Source organism: Miniopterus schreibersii, assembly GCF_964146895.1.
Source record: "Miniopterus schreibersii genome assembly, chromosome: 18".
NCBI lineage: Eukaryota > Metazoa > Chordata > Mammalia > Chiroptera > Miniopteridae > Miniopterus > Miniopterus schreibersii.
In genome coordinates this window covers 38,759,355-38,773,280 of record NC_138121.1, presented here as the reverse complement: position 1 = coordinate 38,773,280, position 13,926 = coordinate 38,759,355, and the positions used below count along the sequence as shown (strand labels likewise).

Sequence of the window (13,926 nt, the reverse complement as noted above, 5' to 3'; positions counted from 1 at the left end):
ATGAACCACTTTTAGGATTTTTGCAAATCACCTGCAAATGATCACCATTAAAAATTCACCTGAAATGGAAGAAATGCTTAGTCAGGGTCACTCATAGTTAAATGGCACTACATGGAGCTTAAGGATGCAGCTTTATCAGGAACAGTATTAAAACTCACCAGTACTGTCACAAGCATGGTCACTCTCCAACTTCATATAAATACATTAAAAATGGCCGTTTTCCTTTCTACATCAGTCATTTTTTACAAAACAAGACAAAACACCAAGTTGAAAATAAGTTTGTTTGCTGGTTCACCCTCCCTCTCGACCCATCCATATACCACAGCACTGTGAGGAACACGGGACTCAACGAGGCCTCCACGGGAGGACGTTCACACGTGGGAGCCGTACATGCGAGGCCTTCCCGTGGACAGTGAAGTCCGCGAGCCAGACACCTGGGACGCTGTCAGTGGCCGGGGTCGGAGTGCAGGACACCATGGCCTTGGGCTGCATGTAACTTTACTTTGCATTTTCTTCAAAGTTCAGTTTAGGCGACATCTGCAGGTCGGGTAAGGCTCGGTGTCAGCATTGTGGGGGGAAAGCCAACTGGAGCCTCACTCCAGCTCGGGACCCCGTCCATGGGAGGCATGTGAGGCTGCACCCAAAGCTCGTTTCCACCAGAAGGCTTGACTTCAAGAAGCATGAAGGTTCTCGGTTAAAACCGAGAACCTGACGCAGCCACATTCAGAGTTGGCTTCCAAAGTAAATGACCAGACACAGCTCATAAAACCAGCTGTCTCAAAGACAGTGTCACCTTTATTAAAAACGGACAGACGTAGCAGCACTCAGAACAAGTTCATAAAAGGCATTGTACATTGTCAACTGATAGCGTGGAGGGCGGGCCCCCAACATGGCTGGCTGAGCCTGCGTCACAACGCTCGTCACACCTGTCCCACTCAGCACCACGCACCCAGGACACCCGGGAAGGCCGCAGCCAGTGGCACTCCTCAGCTTCAAGCTCTGTGATCTGTGAGAACGTCAATCAAGTCAAGCAGCACCCTCCGTAGCAGCATCGGGAGCACTCATTGGTGTCTGGAGGTGGCTGGTGTACTTGACGCACTTATTAACAAATCCTAAGCATTCGATAAGCACTTCTCCCTGTCCAATGCCATCCACAGAAGCACTGTGCTGCGGGAGAGTGAGCTCTCCCGTGTCACTGTCTGTGAAGCTGAGGTGGCCTCTGGGGCACGGACATGCGAGGACTGGCAGGCACTTGGGCACGACTGTCTTTGGTGAAGAGGCTGGTGTGTCACTCTGTTCCTGGCTCACCGCTCTGCTTCTTACTGCTTGGTGGTGGAGTGAGGAGCCCGGACGGGAGAGGAGAAACCCTATTTTGTTCGGACAATATGGCTTTCTTGGCTTGGGCTTTGTCCTGTCAATAAAAATGAACCAAGGAATGTTACCAGGGAAGAAAATGTGCTTTGGGCGTAACTTACTATGTGCTTTTTCCTATGCAGGTGAGTAAGGGGAAAATAGCAAAGAACAATCTAGAAGCCTGTACTGCACAATACCTAGACGCGGCACCTACTGAGCATTCTCTCAAGGATTGAAGGACCCAGGCCTGCCTGATGTGGTGTTAGCACTGTGTGGGGACAAGGCGGGACTGACCAGCAGGTCCAAGCTGTTCAAGTGGGTCTGAATGTTGTGGGCATCTTCGGCAGGAACACCCCGGAACTGCTTCAGCTTCGAGCTTCCTGCCTCCCTGATGACCATGGCAAAGGGGACCATCCACTTGACACACTTCTCAATGTCGCACCACTGGTACCCTGCAAGAGACATGCACGATGGGCTCCACTAGAGGCAAGGACTGGCCTGCGTGTCCAGCTCCATGCACACAGCGGAACCCAGGCATACCTGAGACCTTCTGCATCAGCTCAGACGAGGAGAAGTGGTACAGGGCAGAAGCGGCGAGGACACCATAGGAAAACTCTAAGCACCCAATGTCCAGGACGCAGAGATCCAGGAGCTACGGAGGAGAAAGGATGCTGAGCAGATGGCCAACACGCCTCCTCGGGCTCCGGGTGGGCCCAGGGGGGTGGGGGAAGGGCAGGTGCCCCCAGGCCTCGGGCACTGACCTCTGCGATCTGGATGAAGACATGCTGGGGATACTGAGGCAGGAGCACTTCGTATAAGTCATTCAGGTAGGCCACCTGCATGTACACGTTCAGCCAGGACACAATGGTCAGTGGACTTAAATGCCACTTAAGAGCCTGAGGGAAACAGAAAGAGACCCATGCCTGAGAGAGGAAGACGGCTCTGTTCCCTTCTGTCCTCCAAAGAAGCTGAAAATGCAGCCGATCCTGGACACAGTGTGTCCAGTGAGAAACACCTGGCAAGATGCACTCACCGGAAGTGGAAGGGTGTTATGTGTGTGGAGCATCGAGAAGTAAAGTTGTAACCTACCTTCATGATGATTAATTCCATGGTGAGGATGTCCTCTCCTGAACAAGCCCCATCTGTAACATAAGCAAACTGGTGCAACTTCGGAGGATAGATTTCCTGAAAGGAAACAAAAGAAAGAAACTATAGCAAAAAGCCAATCTCTGCCAGGTTTAACTTACGATGCATGTCCGAAGCCATTCTTCTTAGTGTGCCAGCAGGAAAAGAAAGGAAATGCCCATTCTACCACTCAGTCAGTCAATCAATCGATCAAACTTCTACTTGTAGGTAATAGCTTGAAATTTCCATCTTTCCCAATACCTGTAGCAACATCTTTGAACGTCAGGCCCATCCACCCTTCTAATCACACCAAAATTTTAACCTCTTAGGTCAAGGTTTAGTATTTCTGCTAAAGGTAACTATGATGACCTACGCATTTTACACTCACTGCTTCTTGTCCTTCTTGGTTAACGTTTAGCATTTTTTGTGTGTGCCTTAACTTTAGAAGTCCTCAAGTGAGAAAAATTTAGGGTACACATTATAGACAAACAGTTGACCTGGCCCCCAATCTTGGTGGAGCTCAAGGGACAGCATGAGCCTCGTAACAAATGCTTGCAGACCACCTACCTCAAGCTTGGCGGCAATAAATAAAGATGAAATCCCAATGAGCTGCAAAAGCGTTTTCACAATGTCTTGCTGTGTTGCCATGTACCGATCGAAGAAGTCCTGTGCCAAGTAAAATGTCTCTCTGTGAAGTTTATAGACTTCACACACCTGCAAAAACACCGAGGATGTTTTAGAACAGTTGCTTGAGGGAAAAAGAAAGAAAAGAACTTGCCCCAATTGGTGAAGGACAATGCTAATGAACCGAGAGAGAAGTCTGCTTTTCTGAAGGGATGGTCAGCCTTGCTCGTCTCTCAGCACAGGCACAGTAAAGACGGACTCAGAGAGGAGTGAGTGTGCTGCGATTAGTAACAAGTCCAGGGCAAGTGTTCACAGCCTGGGGGAAGCAGCACTGTCACAAAAAAACTACAACTATAAGTTTCACTCTGCATTGAGGAAAACATGAACATACTTCTTCACAACTGGGTAACCTCAGTGAGAAAGCTGAAAAGCTGGACCACACATTAAGTCAAAGGCCACAATAGGTCCAATCTCTTAGTCACATGAGCAAAGCTTCTGAAGAAGAGTTGAAAGCCTCAAGGCTGTCATTTAGGCTCTCACTTGGGCAGATGGTCTCAACTACACACTCAGGACAGTGCTCGCCTCACCTCCTCCCAGGACGCCCATTAAGGAGGGTGAAATGTGAACACGGTGGGGTGGGAAGGCCCAGAACACGTCTATCACAATTTGTAATACTTCTGCTCAATTGTTGCAGAGAAGCGTGACAGTGTGGTCACTAAAAGATCTGAACAATACATGTTGTTAGAATAAAATTCTATGGGGAAAGAGAAATGGATTCCAAGGCGTTAAAAATAAACAATGTATGATTTCTGACTGTTAAAGGTAAGCTTGTTCATATATTTTTAAAATTTACCATCATGGCTATCAAATAGCTGTTACCTGTACTCCTCTGGATACATTTAAAAGCAATTCAGCCCTGGCCAGTGTTGCTCAGTGGTTAGAGCGCTGCAGGTTTGATTCCTGGTCAAGAGCACATACCCCAGTTGCAGGGTTGCTCCCCACTCCCATGGCTGGGGTGAGTGCAAGAGGCAACCAATCAATGTGTCTCTCTCCCATCGATGTCTCTCTCCCCCCCTCACCACCCTGCTCCTCCCTCCCTTCCACCCTCTCTAAAAATCAATGAAAAAAAAATCCTTGGGTGAAAATTAAAAAAAAGAAAAAAAGGCAATTTAATCAACAAAGGTCAAATATCAATTTTTACAGTTAATTGGAAAAGACAACCTTTGCCATCATTGGAACTTTGATGAAAAAATTAGATGTCTATTACACTAGATGCCCAATACAGAAAAGAGGCAGAAGGCAAAACTCGATCGTGTGAGTTCATAGGATACAAGGAAGGCCATAGACCTGACTGCCTTCCCTTTTGCTGCCCTTATGTTTTTGGGAAAATTCTGCCTCAACTCAGACTCTACGGTCTCTGTGTGGCCCCATCCCCAGTGTTCAACAAGATAATATCAATACTGAGACTTCCTAGGAATGAGCCTTCCTAGTGCTGTGAGACCACACTATCTGACCAAAAGGTTAGTTGTCAATGCATCCTTCTGACTAATTTATGACCAAAGGGGCAGGACTGTGGATGAAAAAGGGGTTCTATGGGAAGTAACCTCACAGGGTGATCATAAATTTCTAATTGGGTAGGTCATGGTGGGTAATAGTCATACCCAAGCCTAAAACTTATTTAGTGAAGGTTTTAAGCCAGCCTTGCCCATGGGCCATATACTGCGGGTGGAATCATTTGGTCTGGTCCTACCAAGGCAACAGCTGGTGGGACTCGAAATTCAATAAATCCAGCTTTTTTCATAGCTGATTTTTAAGTTGATAATTTTGTATGGCCCACAAATGATGTTGTAAATAACCAAATGGCCCTTGGCAGAAAAAAGGTTCCCCCACCCCTGATCTAGGTTAACACACCTCCGAAATGCCAAAAATAAGTGTGTGTGTGGGGGTGGGTATTAATTCTCAAGAGAGCACATACTCCTAACTATCCTGTAATCCCATCTCCACCTTGCTTCCTCCCACCCTTGTGTAATCTTCCTTCTCTCCATAATTCTAAATGCATAAAAGCTGCTAAACTGTAAAGAAATTAGATGCCAACATAAAACTATCTAGAAGGTCAAGGGGCTTCAGAAGGTCTGTTACGGAAGCATGCAAGCAAACAAGAAAAAAGTCAGATCATGGCAATGTCTGACCACGGCCTCAAAAACTCAGAATGTGCCAATGGGACCAAACCACAGAGCTTAAAGTACCCCAAAGGTTCCAGAAAGGGCTCTGCCACCAGCTGCCAGGGAGACCAGCTCACCTCCATCAGCCAGTCCAGGAGAATCGCTCGCATCTTCGGCTGCAGGAGAGGGTGCCGCTGCAGAAGGTGCTGGTCCCTGAAGTACGTGTTCTCCTTGTTTAACATGATCTTCCAAACCTCCTCTCGGTTTGCCCAGCTACAGAAACCACCACCACGCAAAAAAACAGACAGGCGTCAGTGTGCACCCCCAGCACTGCTGGGAGGGCCCGGAGAGGCGGGGGGGTGGGAGGCACTCACTTCAGCAGAGGCAGGGGCGAGGCTCTGGCAGGCCGGGCGCCCGGAGGCTTGTGCTCAGAGGCGGGATACACCAGCTCACCCTCATCCTTGTCAGGCGTTGGGATCAGGGAGCATGGGTTCTCAGAGGCTGTGTTACTGTCCTGAGACTGAAAAGGAAAAAAAAGTTTTTAAGTGTTTGGTGGAAACCAGCTACTTTCACATCCAGTGATTTGTAGAAGAGCCAATGATTCCAAACACTGGGGAGCAAGCCCCAGGCCTAAGGAGATATTCTGGCCGAAGCTGGGATGGAGAGGCATGGGCAAGTGAGAGCCACAGGAACAACCCCAGCGTTCATTTCACTTCCATGGTAGCTTAGGAGTCTATGAACATGAAGTCAATGCCTAAGAAAACGAGGCCAGGACCACTTTATTCTCCAACCAGCACTCTCACACGAGTTGTGAGCAGCAGTAAGAGTGTAGGAGGCATGAGACAATGCAAAATGCCAACGGCTTTTACGTTATTTCCAAAAGAAAGGACACAGGCGCATGTGCAGCTCAGCAAGACGCTGGATGACTTCTGCAGTGCACTGTGGGATTACTCAGTCACAAGCAAAGATTTTTTAACAAGCACAACTCACCTACAAAACTTTCTTAAATGTGAAAGGTAGAATTTCTAATAAAAGTGTTTACATAAGCACTTCCATTTGCAAGTATAAAAGAAAGTGTAAATTGCATCTATAATTTAGTCTCCCCGTTTTAAAACAAAACATCACCTCAAATGTGACATCTTCCTTGGGTTGCAGGACTAGCCAAATATATTATGTAATGGGGACCTTCTGTTTTCCTCAATTCAAAACAGAACAAAAAGTTAAACCCAAGTCAAGCCATGGTCACAGATTATACTAAGAAGTGTGTGGAGACAGACCGAGCCCAGACCCCCAAAGACCTCTGGCTTCTGTCCCAAGGCCTTGCACAGGGGAGTGAGACACAAGTAAGTGATAAGTGAATATACCATCATTAAAACCCAAACAAAAGGCTTTCCTTTTAAAAATTCCAGATATTTCATTTTATTCATTTTGCTATTTAGGAAATTTTCTTTTTAAATCTGTTTACTGTACTATATTAAATGTAACATGGGATAACATTGGTTAACGACATTATGTAAATTTCAGGTGTACAACTTCATAATAGGACATCTGAATGGTCCACTTGTGCCCCCCATCCAAAGTCTAGATTCCACCCATCACCCTTCCCCTCTGGGAAAGCCTGATATTCCTGGCATGTGTTTCAAAGCTGAAATAGTGTTGACCAGAGAAGGAAAGACAACTGAGAGGCCTATAAATGAATGTGGGAGCTAGGGCTCCGAGTCTGTCACAGCTCATCGGGCACTTTCACAGGAAGCCAGGGCATTTTCAGGGCACCGAGGAAGGCAAAACTGGAAAGAGCCCTTCTCCGTCCCAGGTGCATGGCTGGCCATGCAAATGCGCAGTGCGGCTCTTGCCAGCAGCTGCTGGAGGCTAGCTCCTCTTCTGCCCTGGTCTGGCGTGCTGGGAGCATTTCCTTCACTCAGAAAGGGTTTAGCTGCTCTTCCTTCAGCAATGAATTCTAGTTTTGAAGGTGGGAGCTGCAGCCTGTGCCTGGAACAGTCAAAAGCAAGCCTTTGGACATGAACTGGCAACAGTTCCCTACCTGTAGCTTAGGCACACTGGGTGACAAGTGGACACAGGGTTCCCAAAGCTGGCCTTTTTAGGAACTAGTGTATGAAGCAGAACAGTGAAGTGTCTGTCCTGTAACTTCAGTATATACCATGTTTCAGAAGAAGCAAGACCAGTGCGACTTTAGGGAAAATGGGATAGAGCAAAGAACCACTCCTGACTGTTCTAACCACCCTTATCTCCTTAGGCCACTTTTAGTTAAGAACAGAACTACCTTATGCAAAATTATGTTCTGAGAACAAAAAGTCCAGGGTTCCACTTCTATCAAACAGTTACATCACATGCAAAGAATAAAACACCAGAATGGACATGTTATATGGATTTTAGGTACTAAAGTCCACTTTCATTAAGGTCCAAGATGAGCATGCAAAGCTCCGTGCAGTTCTGATGGCAGGTGAAATAGTTACAGGGAGTTTAGCATGAAGGCTACAAGTAGCAAGGCTGCTGCACTGGGCCGGGCTGATAGCCTGTAACTCTGTGTAATTAAGGGGCAAAAAGGTTCCGTGTTACCCCAAAATTCTAACTTCATGAACCAACACAGAGAAATAGCAAGATATCTATTGCTCCATAAATAGCTGGATAATTTTCGAGCTATCTACTCTATGAAATGTGCACAAACATGTTATCATTAATCTCTGGACAACCATGAAAATGCCTGTGGTGGGAAATAATATAGCTATTCACATAGCACAACTCTCAACTCCCCGCAGTGGGGGACAGGGCTGCAGCTCCATCTCGGGGAACCGAGGCTCTGCGTGGCAATCCTTCAGAACAGAAACTCCTCAAACTCCAAGAAGTCAACATGGAGACAGCTCTGCTGCACCCGCAGCTGAAGATGTCAATTCAAGCACAGCTGAGAAGATAACCAATCTGGAATTTCACAAAGTAGAGATCCATTTCATAACGCCCACAAAAACTACTCTGCTCAGTTTGAAGACTTGAGGGGAGAAAAAGGGGAAAAAAGTTGGGAGGCACTCTCTTATTTCCTGCCCTGAAGTGGAGTGTTTCTTCTTCTAACAGAAAAGGGAGTAACCAACTCCTTGTTCACTGTTCAGTGGAACTGCCCCAGAAACGCTAATTACTGGGGTCTCATGTTCAGTGACACTGTGACTGCATACGATGTGGCCGTTGCTTTGAAGCCCTTCACTCTCCCACACCCAGCTGCTATGGCTGCTGCTCATGGCCCGGCAAAGTGATGCGCTGTCCATGGCTACCCTAGTCAGGGCCACTGTCCTCAGCTCAAATATGATTCCTGCTCAGCTTTTATCTGCAAGAGGGTCAGAAGGCCTGATCAGCTTAGTTTGGAGATAGGCAGCTTTCCTTACTGGAGCCATAACTACAGTCTGCAGCCATTTCTGGAGGTAGAGAGATAATATAAGCTTTTTCTGCCAAGAACTTCTGATATTATAATGATATCACGAGCACGCAGGAAATTTGGCGGGAAGTCCTTGAAGGAGGGGCAAGAGACATGGGCTAGTCAATAAAAAAATGTGTTGAGACACACATATCATTACACAGAATGTTCCACTAATACTCTGGTGGAGACCAGGTCGAGCCCCAGACAGCAGTGACCACTACAGGCAATTGCCAGGTGGGCTGGAAGAACTTCCAGAAAGAGGGTTCAAGTTTTAAACCTGACCTACAGACAGTAGGAGCCTTAAGCTCCATGAGATAAAAACACAAGTGTGAATGGAGGAGAAGCCATTTAAGAACACACGCAAACCCCCATTATCATAGTTACCCAAAAAGCTGTGTGTCAGATGCCCTCCCCCAGTTCACCAGCCCAGCGACAAGGCTAGAGGACCGACTCTGGCCCTGGCTTGCATGGACTCTGGGTGAGTTTCTTCCTCTGAGTCTCAGTTTCCTCAAGGGGAAAAGGAGAGGACTGAGTTCCCTGATGTCCATTCTGGGTCTTCCAGACATCGGCACACATTAGGAACACAAGACCTTCCTGGAAACCCAGGGCTGGCCGAGGCCGGAGACCACTGACAGGCAGTGCTCAGCCAGGGGACTGTGGCCTCAGGGAAAAAGCCTTCAGCAAGCCGCAGGGCAGGATGAGACCCACCGACCCACAAGGAGCAGGCGCCCTCCACCGAGGCCCAGTTAGCACGTGAACCTACCTGACTGTCACACTGGCTCCTCACAGTCCTGTCGATTTTGGCAATTTCTTCATCTGGATCTTGCAAAAACTAACATAGGACAACCCCCACCCCCCAAGGAAACACACCAAACAGCCCAAAGACAAAAAAACACAGACAGAAGAAAAAGAAAGTCGGTTAGGTTATGAACAGCATTTCTATGAACAGGACCGCCCCTCAGCGTACCCCCATCCACAAATACGCGGGCAGGGCCCAGTCTGGTACCCAGGTAAGATGGGGGGCCATCCTCCCCCACCTGTCTCCTTTGTACTCACAACGGCCACATTTGCCTTCCTCTTCCTGGAGTGAGCAGAGGCATCGGCGCCGCTCTCCTCTTTCATGGTGTCCGGCTCCTTGGCATCCCTGCAGAGCCGGGGTGGCAGAGGTTGGGGTGAGCGCCCGGCGCGGGCCCACCCCTCCCCCACCGCGCCCAGCCTCCCTTGCCCGCAGTGGCGAGGCCGCTCACCTCTCCCTCCTCTCCCTCGGCATGGCGCGGGCTCGGGATCCGACCTCAGGCCTGGGGCACGAAGCGGGCACGGGTGAGGACGGCCACGGAGGGGGCCAGGGCCTGCCGGCCCACCCCGGACACCCCTCCCCCTCCCGCGCGGCCGCGGCGGGAGCCTCCCGGGCCGGTCGGGAAAATGGCCGATGGGCCGGGGTGGCTTGTCACCCGCGGCGCCGCCAACAGCCCGCGATACCGGGTCGGCACCCAGGGTGGGGGGGCCCCGACGCCCCCCGAAAGCCCTGCCGGCCCATCGCCGCCCTCGGGGCCCGGGCCGCCCCAGTCACCCCCTCAGCACCTCCCCCGGCCCCCTCTGAGCCACCCTGCCCGGGCACCCCGCGCTGACGCCCCCGGGGACCCGGCGACCCGGCCTCGCCCCACCCCCACCCCACCCCACCCCGCCCGGCCGGACCCGGGCGTCCTCGCCCGCCGCGCCGTCCGCCGCCGCGCGGGCCCTCACCCGAAGCCGGGTCCGCGACAGGCAGGCGGCACGCGCCGAGCCGGAGGCAGCGGGCGGAGGGCGAGCGGGAGGCCGGGAGCGGGCGGCGGCGGGCGAGCGCGCGGCGGTGGCGGGATCCGCGCCTGCCCCCTACACCGCGCTGGCGGTCTAGCCGGCTGCTCCTGCGCCCGGCGAAGAGCGGGACATTTAAAAATCTCTGCGCGCGGAACCGGCGCCCGGCCCGCCCTCGCGCCCTCCCGCCCTCCCGCCACCCTGCGCCCCGCCCCGCCGGCTCCGGGCCGCCCCGCGCCGCCGTCAGGACCGCCCTCCGCCGCGCCGACTGGCCCAGGCGCCCGGCCGCTGGGGGCGGGGCCGGCGCGAGGCGGGGCCGGGGGCGGGGCCAGCGCCCGCGGGGCGGGGCTACGCGGCGGGGCCTGCGAGCCGGGGGCGGGGCCCGGCGGGGGCGGGGCTAAGTGACAGGGCCTGCGCGCCGGAGGGGCGGGGGCGGGTGACAGGGCCTGCGCGGGGCGGGACGCGGGAGGCGGCTGGCGCGCGCGGCGGAGGGCGGGGCCGCGCGGGGTGGACGCGGCCAAAAGCCGCGTGGCCGGCGCGGGGGGATGTAAACACCGCGGGCGGCGAGGGCTCGGGCCGGCGTGGCCCCGGTGGGGCCGTGGTCCGGGCCCGGCCCGGTCCGGCCCCCGCCCGCCGCCCTGCGCGCGCACGGTCCCTCCTCGCACGTCCTCCCGCCCCCGAGACGCAGGGTTCCGGCCCGGAGTTGGGGCGGGGATGAGCCAAGGTCACCGCGCCAGGTCGCTGGGCCTGGAGCCAGGGAGCCGGCGCGGGCCTGGGCCCTGCTGGGTCAGCTGTTACTCCGAGACCCGCGTCTGTCCGTGCATGCCCGCACTCACTCACCCACTCACTGGGCAACAGCCCGGCCCCCTCCACGGGCGCCCCCACCCCAACCGGGCGTCAGGAGACCTCGGGACCTGGGTTCCACGTGGCCCTCTAGCCTGAGGCGTTGCGAGTGCTTCCTGTGGGCCTTAGGATCCGACCCACGCTCCCTGCCCTGCCCTCCAGCGCCCACTGTGAACTGGCAGCTGGGCCCCCTGAGACCTCCCCTCCACACCTCCCTCACGGCTTCGGCCACCCTCTGCCCTCTCAGGGCCCAGGAGCTTGTCACCTGCTCGGGTCCCCTTGGGCTCCCCCTCCCCAAGAGCTTCAAGGTCTCAGTGACCATTTACTCTCCAGCACCCTTCTCCCCAGGGGTTCCTCCCCTCGTGGCCCCCCTGAGGTTCCTTCACACCCTAAGTCTCCCGCTCCTTGGTTGTTGCCTCGTGTGGTGTCCCTCTCCCTACCTCAGATGTCTTGTTCACTGTGGTATCTCCCAGGTCTTGGCATAGTGCCTGGAGGAAGGGAGGCACTTAAATCCTATTTGTGAACAAATGCCTGAAAAACATACATGGATCAAACTTTTGAGGAGCTTACAGGCTACTGAGAGGCAGGTATCGAACAATCACAGCTTGAAAGGACCTTCTGCACTCAGTTTCTAGAAGATGCTATAGCAGAGGGCTCCTGAACACGCCCAAGGTCCTTCCTGATACACAGCCTCAGCCTTGTGTCCTCCCCACCCCTCCGCAGCGGTGTTGAGGTTAGAGCCTGGGCCTTGCTGAAGAGGGTAACTTGTGCCACCTCCACAAGGCCCCTGTTAGTAGACTGTTGACCTATCAGGGGACCTGAGGTCAGGGCTGCTGAGGTGATTTGCTCAGGTTGGCTTAGGCAGGGATGGGACCCAGGCCCCTGAACTCCCAACCCTGTGCCCTTTAGTAATAACGATAACAGGTATCGTAAACCAAGAGTCCAGAATGGCAGCTCTGAGCTAATCCTTCAAGGTGTCAGCCCAGTGAAACGTCACAATAATCCTACAGCACTGATACCACGATTGTCCAGTTTTGAGATGGCAACTATCTACTTCCTTGGATCATTATGAGGGTTAAGTGAGATAATGCAGACGAATCACTTAGTAAAGTGCCTGGCACATAGTAAATGCTCAATAAATGATAGTTATTATAACAATGATGGATAAGACAGAGTTTTCCTTAGTGGTTGTAGCAATTTACACTCCCACAAGCAAAGAATGAGAGTTCCAGATCTTTCATATCCTAGCCGCCATGTTCACGCACTGGTATGACAGAGAAATCAATTTGGTAAATCCATTCAATGGAATACTACTCAGGAATAAAAAGGGAACCATGGAAACAGGAAGCAACTCGAACGACTATCACGGACCTAGTGCTGAGCAAGAAGCCAGGCACAAAAGCATATTACCCTGTGATTCCATTTAATTGAAGTTTCATAAAAGGCAAAACTGTGGTGACAGTGGTCAAAACAGTGGTTACCTCCCGGTGGGGATAATGACTGGGAGGGGACCAGGGAAACTTCTGGGCACTACATACGTTTTATTTTTTGATCTGAGCGGTGGTGACATAGCTATGTGCATACATTAAAATTCATTGAGCTGTATACACGTTTAAGATTTGTGAACTTTACTGAAAGTATTACACTTCAATAAACAATTACATTTTCTTTTAAAAAAAATAACTAAAACAAATTAAAGCAAGACTTTAATAATCCCTGCCTACTTGGGAGCTTCCAGTCTGGAGGAAAGGCAGTCAGTTGCTGTACAGAGTGCTAAGGGCTGAGATGGGAAAATTCTGGGGGATATGACTTCACATGGAATTGGAGGGGGATGGGGGACCCAACCTACTCCTGGATGACAAGAAGGCTGCCTGGAGGAAGGCTGGAAGGATAACAAGTGTGGTAGAGGCAAGAGAAAGGGTAAGTCTGAGGCAGCGGAAACAGCTGCTCAAAGGCTTGGAGTATTCAGAGTTATCAGTGGCCACTCGTCCGGGGCAGTTCACCTTTGGCTATTTGGGTTCAGGGTGTCCAAGAACTGGTTCAGCCTGGAGGGACACGTGGATTGGACTAGAGGTAGTAAACCAGGTGCTGTGGAGGGAGGGCAGCACCTTTGCCATGAGACTTTGGGAAAGCTCCTTAGTCTCTTGGTAACCCAATTTCCTCATCTGTAAAATAGGGTGATTCTAATTATTCCCAACCTCTAGGGTTGCTGTATTAATATCCATAATGCATTTGCCATAGTGTCTAGCATGGAGTAAGTGCTCAATATGTATTAACAATTATTATCATTCATAAAGAAATTCGGGGGCATCTGCTTAGCTTCATATGTGGGTCAGGCCCTGACGGTGGTGGAAGGGTCCAGACCGGAGCCAGGATACAAGCTCATGGGCGAAGTCAGCTCATGGGAGAAGTCCTTCCCAGACAGGATTCCTTGACCCGGGACCCCAGACAGCTTTCGGGGCGGGAAACTGCCTGCTGACAGTGACAGTCCATTGTGTGCATAGCCTTTACCACCTCCTTAAAGGCACCAGGCAAGGTCCAGGACGGCCGCTGCCCCAGAGGGCTGATCCAGGAGGTGTGGGCTGTGGCTGGGAGTGGAGC

The 13,926-nt window shown here is 51.9% G+C and overlaps 1 protein-coding gene across 2 annotated transcripts; it reads right to left on the bottom strand.

Moving 5' to 3' along the window:
- Nucleotides 1–763: 763 nt before the first annotated feature.
- CCNE1 (cyclin E1) lies at nt 764–10,669 on the bottom strand. 2 transcript variants are annotated; one of them, XM_081118198.1, is made up of 12 exons: nt 10,432–10,669; nt 9,936–9,986; nt 9,745–9,832; nt 9,452–9,520; nt 5,639–5,784; nt 5,402–5,537; nt 3,046–3,144; nt 2,443–2,538; nt 2,115–2,249; nt 1,894–2,005; nt 1,648–1,805; nt 764–1,411 (listed from the first exon to the last, which is right to left on the bottom strand). In XM_081118198.1, exons 2-12 carry the CDS (start codon nt 9,956–9,958, stop codon nt 1,289–1,291), a joined length of 1,185 nt encoding a protein of 394 aa, XP_080974324.1. In that variant the 5' UTR covers nt 9,959–9,986; nt 10,432–10,669; the 3' UTR covers nt 764–1,288. The 2 variants fall into 2 exon arrangements, with proteins under 2 accessions (XP_080974324.1, XP_080974325.1); XM_081118199.1 differs by having other exon boundaries at nt 3,046–3,192; nt 10,432–10,657.
- Nucleotides 10,670–13,926: the final 3,257 nt, after the last annotated feature.